The sequence below is a fragment of the Scyliorhinus torazame genome, chromosome 4 (genome assembly GCF_047496885.1).
Source record: "Scyliorhinus torazame isolate Kashiwa2021f chromosome 4, sScyTor2.1, whole genome shotgun sequence".
Lineage (NCBI taxonomy): Eukaryota > Metazoa > Chordata > Chondrichthyes > Carcharhiniformes > Scyliorhinidae > Scyliorhinus > Scyliorhinus torazame.
The window spans coordinates 295,077,789-295,098,855 of record NC_092710.1 but is presented as its reverse complement, the minus strand read 5'-3'; the positions used below and the strand labels follow the sequence as shown (position 1 = coordinate 295,098,855).

The window sequence follows — 21,067 nt, the reverse complement described above, 5'->3', positions numbered from 1 at the left end:
TTCCTCCCTTTCAAGCAAATTCCAGTCCTCTTCCACACTAACTGATGTGTCTGGCGGTATTATTGCTGCTATAACATCCAATGTACTAAAAGAACCCATGCGTTTTATGCTGATCCACTGTTTAAATTTATATGCCGAGGTTTACACGCTACATTTTATTGAATTTCAAAATACTTGTAGAAAATAGACTGATGTTCCAATATTTTGATTCTAATTGGTTGTTGATATCAATGTAAATTAAAGAGAAAAAAAAACACAGAAGAGACTAAAATGACATTTCTGACCTGACCTCTACTAGGGACTTAATGCCTCAACACATAGTACAATAGAATGATATGGCACAGGAAGCTTTCACCGTAGCCCTGTGACTCAATCAGTCCTATGGAAGCTCACAACATGTCAAATTAATGGTAGTGTTTACAGCACAGTGCAGGAAAAGCAGAAACACTGCCATGCATGTTATTTGGAAAAAAAAGTGCTATGTAAACGAACAGCAGCCCACGCAGCGCGCCCTGCTCAAAGACATTGGCTCCTCTGTTAGTATGTGAATATATCACTCAGTTCGAAAATCTAAGAATCAGACAAGAACTTTGCAGTGTCGGAGAGCAACGATGTGCCAGATCTTTCCCAGTGCCTACGGTGGCAAGTAACCTCTAAAAGTACATAATCAACATTTAAAAAATGAAAGAGGACTACAAATTGGAATCTTAAAAATTCAGCTGAAACAGAACTGGGTGGCTCATTTGAACTCAGTCAAGTTAAGTGTTGTCAAATTTAATTTTCACAAGCTACTGGAGTCATTTCATTGTTAGGAGGCGCTCCATCCTAATTTACCTCTAAGTCAGGTGGAATATTGTACGCTAAATCATTTTGGAATGACCTCGTCCAATAAATGCAGAATGACTTGATTTTGCAAATGAGAAATAAACATATTTTCCGCAATGTAGTCTTCTTAAAGTGATTGTTTTCAGTCAGGTGGTGTTAAGTGCTGTGAAACACGAATGAGAAAAAAAAAAGCAGATGTGTGCCAGCCGTGTCACTCTTAAGAAGCACTGCACTCTACTTCACTCCCATTCAGCAACGGTATCGGATCACAAGAAGAATTCCCTGAAGCCAAAAATACTACAGGCCGCCTCACTCTTTTTACAATGACAGCTTCCACATTCTTTGAAACTATTTACAAACAATGAAAATAGCAAGATACAGGGTGCATGCATTGAAGAAAGAAAACATGTACATGACAAAGCTGTGTCATCATTTTAAAAGTAAATAGCAGATTATATATTCCAATTCAGCAGTGAACCATCACAAAACCCCAGAACAAAGGATTCACACTTCCACCACAGCTGCTGACAGATATATCAGAGAGCAAAGAACCACTGTTATAGCACTACTGTAAATCAAGACAAACATCTTTTTCGCAAGGTACTGGCAGATCAGCAGACTGTTCACTAAGTGAGAAACAGAAATCCCTCCTCTTTTCCTGTTGACAGACCCAGCATCAGGACACTTTCCCATAGTCGACATCCACAATAAACCTTGAAGCTGCAATTTCTACCCAAATCAACAGTTGCCACATAAAGTTTAACGGTTGACTGTCACAGCAATCTGATTAAAAGCAAAATCTTGATCGAGTTCAGTATTATTTCTGCAGTACTGGATTCTGCCAATTTGGTTACTGTACCAAACAGAGACTCGTTGAAGATAACTTAACCTGTTTTACCCCAACAATGGCGAGGAAGTGGTGAAATCAGAATTAACTTGCGAGAGTTTCGAATGCATTCATAACTATTACCATTTCTATGTTTTTGTGGGATTGCATGAATGTCACATTTACTATGAGGTTGCTGCACAATTATTGCTTTCAGGAAATCCTCATGAGCAGAATTAAAAATTGGAATCAATAACCTCCTTATTGCATTGTCTTCACTCTACATCCACCTTGTAAAATTAACTGCTTTTTCTCCCTCTTTCCTACAATGAATTTCTTACAAAGATAACGCCAATATTTCCTTGCAGACTTTTCTAGAACCATGAAAGATAGTTCCATTGCTTGAAACGAGCAGCTCATTGAGCAGGGTAGTTTGAACAGATACTAGTTTGGACAGATAATAATGAACAGAAGATTGATGCTCTGGTGCTTATCAGACTCTGAAGTGTGAATTGATGAATTCACATTTAACTCCTTTGAGCAGTTCCACAATGGGAGGAGTCGAAGGAGAGGCGGGAGCGGCCGGGATCAGCAGGAGTCAGCTGACTTGCGGGAGTGCAATGGGGGAGCAATGCAGCTAGGAGGGGTCCTAGCTGGGGGGGGGGGGGGGGTGAGGGAGTGGGGGTGGGGGGAAACCGGGTTGCTGCTGGTATGGTCAAGGGGGAGCTGGAGCGAGTAGAGGGGGTTGGGACGGGGGTCTGCCGCCGTGGGAACGGGCCGGGCGTGGGGCGCGTGGCTGGCCGAGGAGGGGGTTATGGCTAGTCGGCGGGGGAGGGGGGGCGGGTAGCCCCCTGATCCGGCTGATAACCTGGAACGTAAGGGGGCTGAACGGGCCAGTTAAGCGGGCCCGGGTGTTCGCACGCCTGAAGGGGCTGAAGGCGGATGTGGTCATGCTCCAGGAGACACACCTGAAGGTGGCAGGCCAGGTAAGATTGAGGAAGGGGTGGGTAGGCCAGGTGTTTCACTCGGGGCTAGATGCCAAAAATCAGGGGGTGGCGATCTTGGTGGGAATGAGAGTGTCGTTCGAGGCGTCAAGCATTGTGTCAGACAATGGCAGCAGGTATGTAAGGGTAAGTGGTAAGCTGCAAAGGGAAATGGTGGTGCTGGTCAACGTGTATGCCCCGAACTGGGACGATGCGGGTTTTATGCGGCGCGTGCTGTGTCGGATCCCGGACTTGGAAGTGGGGGTCCTGATAATGGGGGGGGGGGGGAGGGGGTTTATGGACCAGATGGGAGGGGTGGACCCTTGGAGATTTGCAAGGCCGGTGGCTAGGGAATTTTCATTCTTCTCGCATGTTCATAAGGCTTATTCCCGGATCGACTTTTTTATTATGAGTAGGGCGCTGATTACGAGAGTAGAGGATACCGAGTACTCGGCGATAGACATTTCGGATCACGCCCCGCATTGGGTAGACCTAGAGCTGGGGGAGGAGAGGGACCAGCGCCCATTGTGGCGCTTGGAGGTGGGGCTGTTGGTGGACGAGGAGGTGAGCGAGCGGGTCCGAAGAAGCACAGAGAGATACCTGGAGGCCAACGATAACGGGGAGGTCCGAGTGGGGATGGTCTGGAAGGCGGTGGTTAGGGGAGAGCTGATCTCCATTAGGGCCCACAAGGAGAGGAGAGAGCAGAGGGAGAGGGAGAGGCTGGTGGGGGAGATGGTGAGGGTAGACAGGAGGTATGCGGAGGTGCCTGAGGAGGGACTGTTGAGGGAGAGGCGTAGCCTTCAGGCCGAATGCAACCTGTTGACCACCAGGATGGCGGAGGCGCAGTGTAGAAAGGCCCAGGGGCAATTTATGAATATGGGGAAAAGGCAAGTCGGATGCTGGCGCATCAGCTTCGGAAGCGGGATGCAGCTAGGGAAATTGGGGGAATTAAGGATGGGGGGGGGGGAGTGTGGTGCGGAGTGGGGTTGGCATCAATGGCGTCTTCAGGGACTTTTATGAGGAACTGTATCGGTCCGAGCCCCCACTGGAGGAGGGAGGGATGGGCCGCTTTCTGGACCAACTGAAGTTCCCGAAGGTGGAGGAGGGACTGGTGGCGGGATTAGGGGCCCCGATTGGATTGGGAAGGTACCGGGGCCGGACGGTTTCCCGGTCGCATTTTACAAAACATATGTGGACCTGTTGGGCCCGTTGCTGGTTAGAACATTCAATGGGGCAAGGGAGGGGGAGGCGTTGCCCCCGACGATGTCCCGGGCACTGATCTCCTTGATCCTGAAGTGGGACACAGATCCCCTGCAGTGTGGGTCTTATAGGCCGATTTCATTGTTAAATGTAGCTGCCAAGGTGCTGGCGAAGGTCTTAGCCACGAGAATTGAGGATTCTGTGCCGCAGGTCATCCGCGAAGACCAGACGGGGTTCGTGAAGGGGAGGCAGTAGAACGCGAATGTGCCGAGGCTCCTGAACGTTATTATGATGCCAGCGAGGGAAGGGGAGGCGGAGATAGTGGCGGCGATGGACGCTGAGAAGGCCTTTGATAGGGTAGAGTGGGGGTACTTGTGGGAGGTGCTGAAGAGGTTTGTGTTTGGGGAGAGGTTCGTCAGGTGGTTTAGGCTGTTGTACGAGGTCCCGATGGCGAGTGTGGCCACGAACAAGAGGAGGTCTGAGTACTTTCGGTTGCATCGAGGGACGAGGCAGGGGTGTCCCTTGTCCCCCCTGCTCTTCGCGCTGGCGATTGAACCCCTGGCTATGGCACTGAGGGAGTCGAGGAACTGGAGGGAGCTGGTGCGGGGTGGGGAGGAGCATAGGGTGTCGCTCTATGCGGACGACATGCTGCTATATGTGGCGGACCCGGTGGAGGGAATGCCAGAGGTAATGAGGATCCTCAGGGATTTCGGGGATTTCTCAGGGTTCAAGTTCAACATGGGGAAGAGCGAGTTGTTTGTGGTTCACCCAGGGGACTAGGAGAGGGGGATTGGCGAGCTCCCACTAAAAAGGGTGGAGAGGAGCTTCAGGTATTTGGGGATCCAGGTGGCCTGGAGCTGGGGGCCCTGCATAGACCTAATTTCACGAGGCTGGTGGAGCAAATGGAGGAGGAGTTTAAGAGGTGGACACGTTGCAGCTGTCCCTGTCGGGTTAGAATCATAGAATTTACAGTGCAGAAGGAGGCCATTCGGCCCATCGAGTCTGCACCGGCTCTTGGAAAGAGCACCCTACCCAAGGTCAACACCGCCACCCTATCCCCATAACCCAGTAACCCCACCCAACACTAAGGGCAATTTTGGACACTAAGGGCAATTTATCATGGCCAATCCACCTAACCTGCACATCTTTGGACTGTGGGAGGAAACCGGAGCACCCGGAGGAAACCCACGCACACACGGGGAGGATGTGCAGACTCCGCACAGACAGTGACCCAAGCTGGAATCGAACCTGGGACCCTGGAGCTGTGAAGCAATTGTGCTATCCACAAGGCTACCGTGCAGCCAGTCAAGATGACGGCTTTCGTTCCTGTTCCAGTGCCTCCCCATGTTTATCCCGAAGGCCTTCTTTAGGCGGGTCAACAAGAGCATGACGGGGTTTGTGTGGGCGCGAGGGACTCCGAGGGTGAGAAGGGTGTTCCTGGAGCGGAGTAGGGATTGGGGGGGGCTGGCGCTGCCCAACCTCTGTGGGTACTACTGGGCCGCCAATGCGGCGATGGTGCGCAAGTGGGTGATGGAGGGGGAGGGGGCTGCATGGAAGAGGCTAGAGACGGCATCTTGTGAGGTACGAGTCTGGAGGCACTGGCAATGGCGCCGCTGCCGCTCCCTCCAATGAGGTATAACACGAGCCCGGTGGTGGCGGCTGCCCTCACAATTTGGGGGCAATGGAGGCGGCACAGGGGGGAAGTGGGGGCCTCGGTGTGGAGCCCGATACTGGGGAACCACCGGTTTGTCCCAGGGATAATAGATGGAGGGTTTTCGGGGTGGCACAGGGTAGGGATAAGAAGGTTGGGAAGTTCGCGAGCCTGGGTGAGCTGGAGGAGAAGTATGGACTCCCCCCGGGGAACACCTTTAGGTATCTACAGGTAAGGGCGTTTGCCAGGCGGCAAGTGGTGGAATTCCCGCTGCTGCCGCCACGCATGGTACAGGACAGGGTGCTCTCAGGGGCGTGGGTTGGAGAGGGGACGATCTCGGCAACATACCAGATGATGCAGGAGGAGGAGGAGGCCTCGATGGAGGTGCTGAAAGGTAAATGGGAGGAGGAGTTGGGGGAGGAGATCGAGGAGGGGACGTGGGCAGATGCCCTAGGGAGGGTGAACTCTTCCTCTTCGTGCGCGAGGCTCAGCCTCATACAGTTTAAGGTGCTGCACAGGGCACACATGACCGGGACAAGGATGAGCCGGATTTTTGGGGGTGAGGCCAGGTGTGTTAGGTGCTCAGGGAGCCCAGCAAACCACACCCATATGTTCTGGGCATGCCCAGCGCTGGAGGAATTTTGGAAGGGCGTAGTGAGGACGGTGTCGAGGGTGGTAGGATCCAGGGTCAAACCGGGTTGGAGGCTCGCAATATTTGGGGTTGCAGAGGAGCCGGGTGTGCAGGAGGTGAAAGAGGCTTGAATTCTGGCCTTTGCGTCCCTGGTAGCCCGGCGAAGGATTCTTCTTCAGTAGAAGGATGCGAGGCCCCCAAGCGTGGAATCCTGGATCAACGCTATGGCGGGGTTTATTAAATTGGAGAGGGTGAAATTTGCCTTAAGGGGATCGGTGCAAGGGTTCTTCAGGTGGTGGCAACCGTTCTTGGACTTCCTGGCAGAACGGTAGACAATGGTCAGCAGCAGCAGCAACCCGGTGAGGGTGGGGGGGGGTTCTAATTTATTTTTGTTTGTCTATACTGGGGGATCTGAGGGGGTGTATATATTTGCTATGTGTTTCGGCGGGTGTTAATATATTATTTATGTATAGGGGGGAGGGGGTTGTTCTGTTTTGTTTTGTATTTAATTCTATTGGGTTCCTTTTACATTTTGCTGTTGATATTTTGTGAAAACTTTAATAAAATTTTTTTTTTTTTTTAAACAACTCCTTTGAGCAATGAGTATCCTTATTCGTCCCCTCCTCAATCTCACAAATGTCGTTAATACAAATGTCTACAAGCATGATTGTCAAATTCCAATTCTGAATTAAGCAAAATTTCAGCTATGTACAGAGCCATAAAACACTCCTTAATACACAGCACACATTCACCCATAGTGAAACACTGGACAGCTTGCAAGCTCAGCTATGATGCTTGCCTGCCAAGTGGGAGGCAATGACACTGAAAGCCGAGGGCTCACTATCCCCATTGCCAGGCAACACTTCTCCTATTCTCAAGCCAAGCTTTACCAGATAGGAGGAGCAAGGAGCTGGTGAATGGAGAGAATGGGTAACAGTCCACACTCTCCAACTTAGCCTTTCTAAACCAGCTCGCACCATTCAAACCCTTCAAGCTTGGTGGTAAGCAAGCCCCATCAGTGAAACGGGAGGGCAGACAAGAAATAGCAGAAAACGTGGAAATCAAAATACATAAAATTTTAAAATCTAGTGCAGAAATACCTGTTGCAGTCCTCAAAGGGTTGATTATGGTCATGATGGATACATTTTGCATTCCTCTTATTAAAAAATGATTTGGATTGATGAGCAAATGGGTTATCTGAGAATTGTGTGACGTGAATGTCAATTGTTGCTATTATCTCTCTGCTCAAATGTATGGCCCCTTACCTTGTTACGCTTGAAATAAGCCCGTCTGCAAGCTGCAAAGCACTTTTCACTGCAGAAACTTTTCACCTCACTTCCCATGCTGAGGGAGTAACGCTTAATTCCCAGCTTCTGGCACCAAGCACAAACTATCTGCACATTTATCATTTCATCATCTGAAACACAAAAAAACACACAAAACATCATGAGCAAAAGCATCATCAGTATGGACTGACTAGCCCAGTGGAATTGACTATTCCTATAGAAGCCCGCTGCAACCATTCTGAATCATGACACATACTCTGCAAGCTCTCCAGTCTGGAAAGCTTTTTTGTTTTGGAAACATCAGCTATACAATATATTTTGAGCAAACCTAAGCAACGCATGGCATCATTTTAGTACAATATTGTGGGAGCATGAGCATGGAAGGTACGGCTTTCGGATAAGTATTACCGCTTAATAATGTTTTATCCTTGTTATATGCTTCAAGTCATTATTTATAACTGCAGCATTTTCTGGATCGTGTACTTGTGGTTATGTGGTTTTAACATCATTCTATCATCCAGAAAGTTCCAAAATCCAAAGTGCCTCAACACCAGGCATTCCGGACTGGCGAGGTTACAGTGTATATGCTTCTTAAAAAGCAATTTTGATGTCGGCAATGAGCTCCTATTCAACTTTTAGAGCTGAATTATTCTGTATTTTAAAGAGGAGCTGAGCTGCTTGGCTCTAACACAATGTTAACCACATTCCAGTGAGGACAAGAAGCAACATTTTGAAATATATCCCACTCAATAAATATTTATAAAATTCATCTTGGATCACTGAAGCTTCATTTCATTGGCTGTTCATAAACTTGTTAAATGCACCGTGTAGAGAAAATGAATGACTGCATAATTCCTGTATAATATCTACATAGAACATAGAACATAGAAAAATACAGCACAGAACAGGCCCTTCGGCCCACGATGTTGTGCCGAACCTTTGTCCTAGATTAATCATAGATCACTGAATTTACAGTGCAGAAGGAGGCCATTCGGCCCACTGAGTGCACCGGCTCTTGGAAAGAGCACCCAAGGTCAACACCTCCACCCAACACTAAGGGCAATTTTGGACACTAAGGGCAATTTATCATGGCCAATCCACCCAACCTGCACATCATTGGACTGTGGGAGGAAACCGGAGCACCCGAAGGAAACCCACGCACATATGGGGAGGATGTGCAGACTCCGCACAGACAGCGACCCAAGCCGGAATTGAACCCCGGAGCCGAGAAGCAATTGTGCTATCCACAATGCCACCGTGCTGCCCTCAAGAACAAATAAATCTACACTATATCATTTTATCGTAATCCATGTACCTATCCAATAGCTGCTTGAAGGTCGCTAATGTTTCCGACTCAACTACTTCCACAGGCAGTGCATTCCATGCCCCCACTACTCTCTGGGTAAAGAATCTACCTCTGACATCCCCCCTATATCTTCCACCATTCACCTTAAATTTATGTCCCCTTGTAACGGTTTGTTTCACCCGGGGAAAAAGTCTCTGACTGTCTACTCTATCTATTCCCCTGATCATCTTATAAACCTCGATCAAGTCGCTCCTCATCCTTCTCCGTTCTAATGAGAAAAGGCCTAGCACCCTCAACCTTTCCTCGTAAGACCTACTCTCCATTCCAGGTAATATGTTGGTAAATTTCCTTTGCACCTTTTCCAAAGCTTCCACATCCTTCCTAAAATGAGGCGACCAGAACTGTACACAGTACTCCAAATGTGGCCTTACCAAAGTTTTGTACAGCTGCATCATCTCCTCACGGCTCTTAAATTCAATCCCTCTGTTAATGAACACTAGCACACCATAGGCCTTCTTCACAGCTCTATCCACTTGAGTGGCAACTTTCAAAGGTGTATGAACATAGACTCCAAGATCTCTCTGCTCCTCCACATTGCCAAGAACTCTACTGTTAACCCTGTATTCCGCATTCATATTTGTCCTTCCAAAATGGACAACCTCACACTTTTCAGGGTTAAACTCCATCTGCCACTTCTCAGCCCAGCTCTGCATCCTATCTATGTCTCTTTGCAGCCGACAACAGCCCTCCTCACTATCCACAACTCCCCCAATCTTCGTATCGTCTGCAAATTTACTGACCCACCCTTCAACTCCCTCACCCAAGTCATTAATGAAAATCACAAGCAGCAGAGGACCCAGAACTGATCCCTGCGGTACGTAACTGGTAACTGGGATCCAAGCTGAATATTTGCCATCCACCACCACTCTCTTGACTTCTATCGGTTAGCCAGTTCATTATCCAACTGGCCAAATTTCCCACTATCCTGTGCCTCCTTACTTTCTGCGGAAGCCTACCATGGGGAACCTTATCAAATGCCTTACTAAAATCCATGTACACTACATCCACTGCTTTACCTTCATCCACATGCATGGTCACCTCCTCAAAGAATTTAATAAGACTTGTAAGGCAAGACCTACCCCTCACAAATCCGTGCTGACTATCCCTAATCAAGCAGTGTCTTTCCAGATGCTCAGAAATCCTATCCTTCAGTACCCTTTCCATTACTTTGCCTACCACCGAAGTAAGACTAACTGGCCTGTAATTCCCAGGGTTATCCCTAGTCCCTTTTTTGAACAGGGGCACGACATTGCAGTGGGTCCTTCTCCCGCTTCAGAATCAGCGAGATCAGCGCCCCGGACATTGTCGGGGGCAGGGTCCCCCTCTCCCTTGCCTCATTCAAAGTCCTCACTAACAACGGGCCTAGCAGGTCCACATATTTCCTATAAAACTCGACCGGGAACCCATCTGGCCCCGGGGCCGTCCCCGCCTGCATGTTCCCCAATCCTTTAACCAGCTCCTCCAACCCAATTGGCGCCCCTAAACCAGCCACCTCCTGCTCCTCCACCCTCGGGAACCTCAATTGATCCAAAAATCGTCACATCCCCTCTTCCCCCGCTGGGGGCTCAGATCTGTATAGCTCCTCATAGAAGTCCTTAAATACCTCATTTACCCTCACCGCACTCCGCACCGTATTCCCCCTGCTATCCTTAACTCCACCTATCTCCCTCGCTTGCCACCCTCTTACGGAGCTGGTGTGCCAGCATCTGGCTCGCCTTCTCCCCATACTCGTACGTCGCCCCCTGCGCTTTCCTCCGCTGTGCCTCTGCTTTTCCTGTGGTCAACAGGTCAAACTCCGTCTGGAGGCTTCGCCGCTCCCTAAGTAGTCCCTCCTCGGGGGCCTCTGCATATCTCCTGTCCACCCTTAAGATCTCCCCCACCAACCTCTCCCTCTCCCTGCCCTCTCTCTTCTCCCTGTGGGCCCTAATGGAGATTAACTCTCCCCTGACCACTGCCTTCAACGCCTCCCAGACTACCCCCACCTGCACCTCTCCGTTGTCATTGGCCTCCAAGTATCTCTCAATGCACCCCCGCACCTTCCCGCACACCCCCTCATCCGCCAGTAATCCCACATCAAGATGCCACAGCGGGCGCTGGTCCCTCTCCTCTCCTAACTCCAGCTCCACCCAGTGCAGGGCGTGGTCTGAGACGGCTATGGCCGAATACTCCGTTCCTTCCACTTTCGGGATTAGCGCCCTACTCAAAACAAAAAAATCTATCCGGGAATATGCTCTATGTACATGGGAAAAGAATGAGAATTCCCTGGCCAGGTGCCTAGCAAACCTCCATGGATCCACTCCCCCCATCTGGTCCATAAACCCCCTAAGCACCTTGGCCGCAGCCGGCCTCTTCCCCGTCTTGGATCTGGAGCGATTTAATGCTGGATCCAGCACCGTATTGAAATCCCCCCCCCCCCATTATCAAGCTTCCTGCCTCCAGGTCCGGAATCCGACCCAGCATGCGCTTCATAAATCCGGCATCATCCCAGTTCGGGGCGTATACGTTTACCAGTACCACCCACACCCCCTGCAACCTACCGCTCACCATCACGTATCAACCTCCATTGTCCACTACAATATTCTTGGCCTCAAACGACACCCGCTTCCCCACCAGTATTGCAACCCCTCTGTTCTTCGCATCCATCCCCAAATGGAATACCTGTCCTACCCATCCCTTTCTCAACCTGACCTGGTCTGCCACCTTCAAATGTGTCTCCTGAAGCATGACCACGTCTGCCTTCAGTCCCTTTAAGTGTGCGAACACTCGGGCCCTCTTAACTGGCCCATTCAGGCCCCTCACATTCCAAGTTATCAGCCGGATTGGGGGGCTTCTCATTCCCCCCCCCCGCCGACTAGCTATCTCCTTTTCTAGGCCAGTCACGTGCCCGCGCCACCCGCACCCTCCAGTCCCCCAGACAGCGGACCCCCGCCCCGACCACCTCTCCTATTTCCAGTTCCCGATTGGCCAATGCAGCAGCAACACTATACCCCCCTCCCCCCCCCACCCCCCCGCTAGATCCATATCTAGCTCTTTTGCTCCCCCATAACATTCCCGTAAGTCAGCTGACTCCTGCTGACCCCGGCCTCTCCCGTCTTCCCAACGACCCCCCCAGTGTGGGAATCCCCCCTCCCCCTCCTCCCCAGCAGTCAGTGTGCGCTACTCCGACCCCCACCGCCGTCCTTCCCTAGCGCGGGAAAAAGCCCGTGCTTTCCTGAGCCGGCCCCGTCCCCTCTGGCGCAGCTCCTTTTGCGGCCTTATCTCAATTCCCCCATCCCCGGGCCTCCCCTCCCTCTAACACCAGCGCCCACACTCTCCCCATCAAATCCCTTCATTCATCCCCATCCAGCACCCAACCAAGGGAACATTCCCTACACGTAGTTAAAACCATATATACAGCAGACATCCCCCCACAACCACAGACCCTCAATTTGAGTCCAACTTTTCAGTCTGTATGAAGCTCAAAGCCTCCTCAGGCGTTTCGAAATAGTGGTGCCGATCTTGGAATGTGACCCACAATCGCGCTGGCTGCAGCATACCGAACTTCACCCCCTTCCGATGGAGCACCGCCTTGGCCCGATTAAAGCCAGCTCTCTTCTTGGCCACCTCTACACTCCAGTCCTGGTAGATTCGGATCTCCGTGTTCTCCCACCTGCTGCTCCGCTCCTTCTTGGCCCATCTCAGGACACACTCTCTGTCCATAAAGCGGTGAAACCTCACCACTGCAGCCCTTGGCGGCTCGTTGGCCTTGGGTCTTCTTGCCAGGATCCGATGAGCCCCATCTAGCTCCAGGGGGCTCGGGAAGGCGCCGGCGCCCATCAGCGAATTGAGCATCGTGCTCACATATGCCCCGGTATTGGGACCCTCAACTTCAGGGAGACCCAGAATCCGAAGATTCTTCCTCCTCGACCTATTCTCCACGTCCTCAAATCTTTCCGCCCACCTCTTGTGCAGCGCCTCGTGCGCCTCCACCTTCACCACCAGGCCTAAGATCTCATCCTCGTTCTCCGAGGCTTTCTGCCGCACCTCCCTGATCGCCACCCCCTGGGCCCTCTTGGTCTCCAGTAGCTTCTCAATCGTCGCCTTCATTGGCGCCAGAATTTCTGTCTTCAGCTCCTCAAAGCAGCGTTTAAGAAACTCCTGCTGCTCCTGCGACCACTGCGCCCATGCTGCTTGGTCTCCACCCGCCGCCATCTTGCTTTTTCTCCCTCTCACTTTTCGCTGCTCCAAGATCCCTTTTTTCACCGCTCCATCCTGGTCCAATCCATATACTGTCGGGGGGACCTTGCTGTCACCTTCCCACACTGGAAACCGTCGAACAAGTGCCGTTGGGGCCCCTCTAGAGAGCCCTAAAGTCCATTCCCGGCGGGAGCTGCCCAACGTGCGACCTGTTCAGGCATGGCCGCAACCGGAAGTCCACATTTCACTTGTGTCCTTCCCTGACAGCCTATGTTCCCAACTTATGCACTTCAATTCTTGTCTGACAACATCGTATTTACGCTTCCCCCAATTGTAAACCTTGCCCTGTTGCACGCACCTATCCCTCTCCATTACTAAAGTGAAAGTCACAGAATTGTGGTCACTATCTCCAAAATGTTCCCCCACTAACAAATCTATCACTTGCCCTGGTTCATTACCAAGTACCAAATCTAATATTGCCTCTCCTCTGGTCGGACAATCTACATACTGTGTTAGAAAAGCTTCCTGGACACACTGCACAAACACCACCCCATCCAAACTATTTGATCGAAAGAGTTTCCACTCAATATTTGGGAAGTTAAAGTCACCCATGACTACTACCCTGTGACTTCTGCACCTTTCCAAAATCTGTTTCCCAATTTGTTCCTCCACATCTCTGCTACTACTGGGGGGCTATAGAAAACTCCTAACAAGGTGACTGCTCCTTTCCTATTTCTGACTTCAACCCATACTACCTCAGTAGGCAGACACTCCTCGAACTGCCTTTCTACAGCTGTTATACTATCTCTAATTAACAATGCCACCCCCACCCCCCCCCCCACCTCTTTTACCACCCTCCCTAATCTTATTGAAACAGGGGCTGTTTAGCACAGGAGGGGCTGTTTAGCACAGGGCTAAATCGCTGGCTTTGAAAGCAGACCAAGGCAGGCCAACAGCACGGTTCGATTCCCGTAACAGCCTCCCCGAACAGGCGCCGGAATGTGGCGACTAGGGGCTTTTCACAGTAACTTCATTTGAAGCCGACTTGTGACAATAAGCGATTTTCATTTCATCGATAACCAGGGACCTCCAACAACCATTTCTGCCCCTCTTCTATCCAAGTTTCCGTGATGGCCATCACATCGTAGCCCCAAGTACCGATCCATGCCTGAAGTTCACCCACCTTATTCCTGATGCTTCTTGCGTTGAGGTATACACACTTCAACCCATTTCCATGCCTGCAAGTACTCTCCTTTGTCAGTGTTCCCTTCCCCACTGCCTCACTACACGCTTTGGTGTCCTGAATATCGGCTACCTTAGTTGCTGGACTACAAATCCGGTTCCCATTCCCCTGCCAAATTAGCTTAAACCCTCCCAAAGAGTACTAGAAAACCTCCCTCCCAGGATATTGGTGCCCATCTGGTTCAGATGCAACCCGTCCTGCTTGTACAGGTCCCACCTTCCCCAGAATGCGCTCCAATTATCCAAATACCTGAAGCCCTCCCTCCTACACCATTCCTGCAGCCACGTGCTCAGCTGCACTCTCTCCCTATTCCTAGCCTCGCTATCACGTGGCACCGGCAACAAACCAGAGATGACAACTCTGTCTGTCCTGGCTTTTAACTTCCAGCCTAACTCCCTAAACTCGTTTATTACCTCCACACCCCTTTTCCTACCTATATCGTTGGTACCAATGTGCACCACGACTTCTGGCTGCTCCCCCTCCCCCTTAAGGATCCTGAAGACATGATCCGAGACATCCCTGGCCCTGGCACCCGGGAGGCAACATACCTTCCGGGAGTCTCGCTCGCGACCACAGAATCTCCTATCTATTCCCCTAACCATTGAATCTCCTACTACTATTGCTTTTCTATTCTCCCCCCCTTCCCTTCTGAGCCCCAGAGCCAGACTCAGTGCCAGAGACCTGGCCGCTAGGGCCTTCCCCCGGTAGGTCATCCCCCCCCAACAGCATCCAAAACGGTATACTTGTTTTGAAGGGGAACGGCCACGAGGGATCCCTGCACTGTCTGCCTGTTTGTTTTTTTCCCCCTGACTGTAACCCAGCTATTCTTGTCCTGTACCTTGGGTGTGGTTACCTCCCTGTAATTCTTCTCTATCACCCCCTCTGCCTCCCAGATGATCTGAGTTCATCCAGCTTCAGCTCCAGTTCCCTAACACGGTCTTTGAGGAGCTGGAGTTGGGTGCACTTCCCATAGGTATAGTCAGCGGGGACACCGGTGGTATCCCTCACCACCCACATCCTACAGGAGGAGCATGCAACTGGTCCAGCCTCCATCCCCTCTTACCTTACAGAATATAGCTGCCCTATGGACCAACTGGACCTCCGCCCTCCGACTCTGCTCCCAGTCAGCTGCACTCTCTGTAAACTCCTGGCTCTCTTCTCACTCTTTGCGGAAATGTAGGAAACAAAATGAAAGGAGCACCTTACTCCCTCCTCACCTAACTCCCTCAGTCACCAAACTCTCACTATAGCACTCAAATGCACCAAATTCAGCACTCAGTGGAATGTAATGCTGCTTTTTGAGTCACAAATTATCCTAGTTAAAAAGTCAATTTGGTTGAATCATACTGAGAATTTTCGCATATAAATATTGTTAGTTTGAAGGAATTTATATTTGTATCAGTAAACATTAGAAGTAAGGTATAGCTTTAAGTGGGCTTAGTTTAATGTTTTGTGCTTGCAAGGGTAAAACCTATAGGTAGGGTCATGCTGGTCAAACGTGTTTGTATGTGTAGGGGTTGGTTTCAATTCCAATTGTGATTCTATTGTGTTTAGAGAGGGCTACTGCATGAAGAGTAAATAAACCAGCAATGGTTGCTTAACGACAGGAGCCTTGTAAAGTAGAGAAGCTTTTAGGTTTTAGCTCAGCTAATTTGATTGCAGTGGAGATAGGTAGTAAGAGAGAAGGCAGTTCTCTCATCTCTGCTAAATGCAGTTGATTTTAGAAGGCTAAAGAGGGAACATCACTTTCAGACTTGCTAGAAGAAAAGCCATACTATTGAGTAGTGGTTAAGAAAACAGATGCCGGAATTCTAAAGTCCAACCAGTTAAGGAAACGAGAGAAATGAAGAGAGAAGTGTCCAACAAGTCTGGAGTTAAGTGAACAGAGACCAAGGTATGGTTCAGGAATTGAAGGAAGAGTAAACAAAGTGTTCGGAGTTAAAGAGACAATTGTAGTAATCAGATTTAAAGTGAGGCAGCAGCCTTCAAAGGTAAATCAAACATCTGATGTCATTTTAATACAGTCTGGCAATTGAGAGTTAAAGCAATTGTGTGCAGTTTACACAGCAGTCAAGAGAAAGACATCCTGGTGGTGGCCATGGAGGAGTAGGTCGCACATTTGATAGCTCCCGCCTGTAACGGACTTTTGGACCCTTTCCCCCCGTTTTTCCCTGGATTTTATGGGATAAAGCAGTGAAAAGTGAGACAGTAAGGAGAAATCCTCCTCCGGTGTATGGAGAATTGGACCATAAGTGGCCGTGTGAGACGACAAAGTCCTATAAGGGAGACGCAAGCAAAGCTGGTAGCACAGAACAGCATGGCGGAGGGCAAGTGCCACGGGGAGATGGAACAGTGGTCGACGGAGCAGCTGGTGAAGTGTTTTGAGGATTGCTGAAGGAGGACATGCTGGACCCGATTAAAGCTTCGATTGATCAAGTGGTTCAGAATCAGGAACCCCACGGGAGAGTGATCCAGGAGGTCGAACAAAGGTTGTCCGAGCACGAGGAGTATACAACCGTGCTGGAAAGCAAGGTGGGGCTGATGAACCACCGCCAGAAAAGAATGCAGGAGAAGCTGGAGGCCCTGGAGAATAGGTCCAGGAGGCAGAATCTCAGAATTTGTGGCCTCCCTGAAGGCAGTGAGGAATCGGATGCGAGGGCCTATGTGACGAACATGTTGGAGAAGTTGATGGGGGCTGGGGCGTTCCCTCAGCCCCTGGAATTGGACAGAGCGCACAGGGCCCTTGCGAGGAAGCCCAGAGCGAACGAACCGCCGAGAGCCATGATGGTACGTTTTCACCGTTTCTTGGACAAGGAACATGTTTTGCGGTGGGCCAAGAAAGAACGGAGCAGCATGTGGGAGAACTGTGAGTTGCGCATCTATCAGGACCTGTGAGCGAATTTGGCCAAGAGGCGAGCTGGGCTCAATCAGGCAAAAACGACCTTCTTTAAGAAGGGGGTGAAGTTAGGGATGCTGTACCCAGCCCACCTGTGGGTCACACATGAGGAACGGGACTTCTACTTTGAAACGCCAGACGAAGTATGGGCCATTATTAAAGAAATGAAGCCGGAGGCGAATTAAAAGACACTCAAGCCTTGGAGAAGTATTGTGGCAGTGATTTGTGGTGCTGGATTGTATAAATCTAAGTAGCTCTATGTGAAATAATGGGCTGTGTGGATGGTTAAAGGTTGATCTGTCTTGCAGGGACCTTGTTAGAGGGGGAGATGGGCTTTGAATTTAGTTCTGCTTTTTGGGTGACTATTTTTCAAAAGTGATTGTTTCTTCACTGTTTTGTTTTGTTGTTTGTTTACTGGGGAATGTGATGCTTTTAAAATGTTTATTCATATGGGGGGGGGAAGAGAGGAGAGTACAATAGGGAGACAGACTGCTTGGCGCCAGGGGCGGGAGCTATCAAGTCAGCATGGGTCAGCTGACTCTTGGAAATGCAGTGGGGGGTGGACAGGTGTTAAGCTGGAGCTTGACTTGGGGGATTGGTTTTTTAGTGTTGTTGCTAGGGGGGGTGGGATCTGCTTTGCTGGCAGGGGAAGAACTGTTTCTAGGGGACAAATGGGGAGTCGGGAACGGCGACAGCCCGAGTGTGGACTCGAGGAAGCGGAGGGCGGGAGCTCGAGGCTGGCCTAAAAAGGGTGATGGCTAGTCGGGAGGGGGAGGGGGTTGGAAGCCACCCATCCAGGCTGATCACCTGGAACGCGAGAGGAATGAATGGGCCGGTCAAGAGGGCTCGTGTGTTCGTGCATTTGAGGGAACTGAAGCCGGACATGGCAACGCGACAAGAGACACACCTAAAGGTTACAGACCAGACGAGATTGAGGAAGGGGTGGGTTAGCCAAGTGTTCCACTCAAGACTGGACTCAAAGATCAGGGGGGTAGCGATCTTGATCAGCAAATGAGTGGCATTCGAGGCAGAGAGAATCGTGTCAGACAAGTGGGGTAGGTACATAATGGTGAGTGGGAAGCTGGAGGGGGTGCGAGTGGTACTCGTGAACATATATGCTCCGAATTGGGATGCCGTGGAATTTATGAGGCGGGTGTTAGGTAAGATCCCAGACTTGGAGTCACATAACCTGATCATGGGAGGGGACTTCAACACAGTCATTGATCCGGAATTGGACCAGTCAAAATCCAGGACAGGGAGGAGGCCGGCTGCGGCAAAGGAATTGAAGGGTTTTATGGAACAGATGGGGGGAGTGGACCCATGGAGGTTTGCACGGCCGAGGACAAAGAAGTTTTCCTTTTTCTCACATGTCCACAAGGTATACTCTCGTATCGACTTTTTTGTTCTGAGCAGGGCACTAATACCGAAGGTGGTGGATACTGAGTACTCGGCAATTGCAGTGTCGGATCATACCCCGCATTGGGTGGATCTACGGGTTAGTGTGGAGAGGGGGCAACGCCCGCTGTGGAGACTGGATGTGGGGTTGCTAGCGGACGAGGCGGTCAGTGGGCTGGTTAACAAGTCCATCCAGAACTGCCTGGAAACAAATGATACGGGGGAGGTCTCTGCAGCGACGGTCTGGGAAGCTTTGAAGGCAGTGGTCAGAGGGGAATTAATCTCGATACGGGCCCACAGAGAAAAGGTGGAACGGGCTGAGAGGGATAGATTAGTGGAGGAGATACTCCAGGTGGACAGGAGATATTCGGAGGCCCCGCGGGGCTACTGAGGGAGCGACGGAGGTTACAGGTGGAGTTTGGGCTGTTGACCACAGGGAAAGCAGCGGAACAGTTGAGGAAGGCAAGGGAGGCGATCTAGGAGTATGGAGAAAAGGCAAGCAGAATGTTGGCGCACCAGCTCAGGAAAAGAAAGGCGGCCAGGGAGATAGATAAACTTCAGAGTAGAGACGATAATACTGTCCTGGACCCAGCGGGGGTGAACGAGGTGTTTAAGGACTTTTATAGTAAATTATATGAGTCGGAACCTCTGGCTGGGGTGGAGGAGATGAGGCAATTTCTGGATCAGTTGAGGTTCCCGAGGGTGGAGGAGGACCTGGTGGAGGGGCTGGGAGCCCCAATTGAGATTGAGGAAATAATCAAGGAGGGCATGCAGTCGGGCAAGGCCCGGGGGCCTGATGGCTACCCGGTGGAATTCTATAAGACGTTTTCAGAGATATTGAGCCCACTGCTGGTGAGGATATTTAACGAAGCAAGAGAGAAGGGAGTCCGACCCCAAACAATGTCGCAGGCCTCGATTTCAATGATCTTGAAATGGGAGAAGGATACGGAGCAATGCGGGTCATCCAGGCCGATTTCCCTACTGAATGTGGATGCCAAATTGCTGGCTAAGATACTGGCCACAAGGTTAGAGGATTGTGTAGCGGGGGTGATAGGGGAAGACCAGACAGGATTTGTTAAGGGCAGGCAACTCAAGGCCAATGTTCGAAGGCTTCTACATGTTATTATGATGCCCTCAGAAGGAGAGGAGGTGGAGGTGGTGGTAGCGATGGATGCGGAGAGGGCTTTTGATCGGGTGGAATAGAATTACCTGTGGGAGGCGCTGGGAAGGTTTGGGTTTGGTGAGGGCTTTATTGACTGGGAGCGGTTGCTCTATCAGGCACCAGTAGCGAGTGTGCGTACGAACCAGCTGAGGTCGGGGTATTTTGAACTACACCGAGGGACGAGGCATGGATGTCCCATCTCCCTGTTACGGTTTGCTCTGGCCAGAGAGCCATTGGCCATGGCGTTAAGAGCCTCGAGGAACTGGAAAGGGCTGGTTCGGGGGTGGGTGGAGCACCGGGTCTCGCGCTACATAGTTGACCTGCTCTTGTATATTTCGGAGGTTTGTTGGAGGGGATGGGGGAAGTAATGCGAATCTTGGGGAATTTGGCAATTTTTCAGGGTATAAATTGACATGGGGAAAAGCAAGATGTTTGCGATCCAGGCAAGAGGACAGGAGAAGAGACTGGGAGAGCTGCTGCTTAGAATGGTAGGGAAGAGCTTTCGATATCTGGGAATCCAGGTGGCCCGGAAATGGGAGATACTACACAAGTTAAACCTATCCAGGTTGGTAGACAAATGGAGGGGGACTTTAAGAGATGGGACATGCTCCCACTATCAGTGGCGGGGAGGGTACAGACCGTGAAAATGACGGTCCTCCCCAGATTTCTGTTTGTCTTTCATTGTCTCCCCATCTTCATCCCTAAGGCCTTTTTCAAGCGGGTGAATAAGATTATTTCGGGCTTTGTGTGGGCGGGTAAAACCCCGCGAGTGAAGAAAGTGTTGCTTGAGCGCAGTCGGGGGGAGGGTGGGTTGGCGCCGCATAATTTCTGCAATTACTACTGGGCGGCTAATATAGCCATGATTAGGAAGTGGGTAGTGGGGGAGGGGTCGGTGTGGGAGCGGATGGAGGCGGCGTCATGTAAAGACACCAGTCTGGGAGCATTGGTAACGGCACCTCTGCCGTTCTCGCCGGCCCGATACTCCACAAGCCCGGTGGTAATGGCGGCTCTGAGGATCTGGGGGCAGTGGAGGAGACATGAGAGAGTGGAGAGAGCATCAATTTGGACCCCGATTTATAACAACCACAGGTTTGTACCGGGTAGGCTAGATGGCAGATTCTGGAGATGGCAGAGAGCAGGAATTAGAAGGATGGGGGATCTATTTATAGATGGGAGCTTTCCCAGCTTGAAAGCTTTGGAGGATAAATGTGAATTGCCAGCAGGGAATGGGTTTAGGTATTTGCAGGTGCGAAACTTCCTGAGAAAACAGGTGCCGGCCTTTCCGCTGCTGCCACCATGGGGGATACAGGATAGAGTAGTTTCCAGTACCTGGGTGGAAGAGGGGAAGGTATTGGATATTTACCAGGAGCTTTCGGAGGCAGAGGAAACTCCGGTGGAGGAGCTTAAGGGCAAGTGGGAGAAAGAGC

The 21,067-nt window shown here is 50.7% G+C and overlaps 1 protein-coding gene across 11 annotated transcripts in view; it reads right to left on the bottom strand.

The window, feature by feature from the left end:
* The window catches only part of sobpa (sine oculis binding protein homolog (Drosophila) a), a 624,481-nt gene that overhangs the window by 172,439 nt on the left and 430,975 nt on the right, over positions 1 to 21,067 (bottom strand). For all 11 annotated transcript variants that reach the window (XM_072499947.1, XM_072499951.1, XM_072499948.1 and 8 more), the window contains one exon: positions 7,382 to 7,533. In XM_072499947.1, the coding sequence (XP_072356048.1) occupies positions 7,382 to 7,533 (152 nt within the window). The remainder of the gene's footprint in view (positions 1 to 7,381; positions 7,534 to 21,067) is intronic.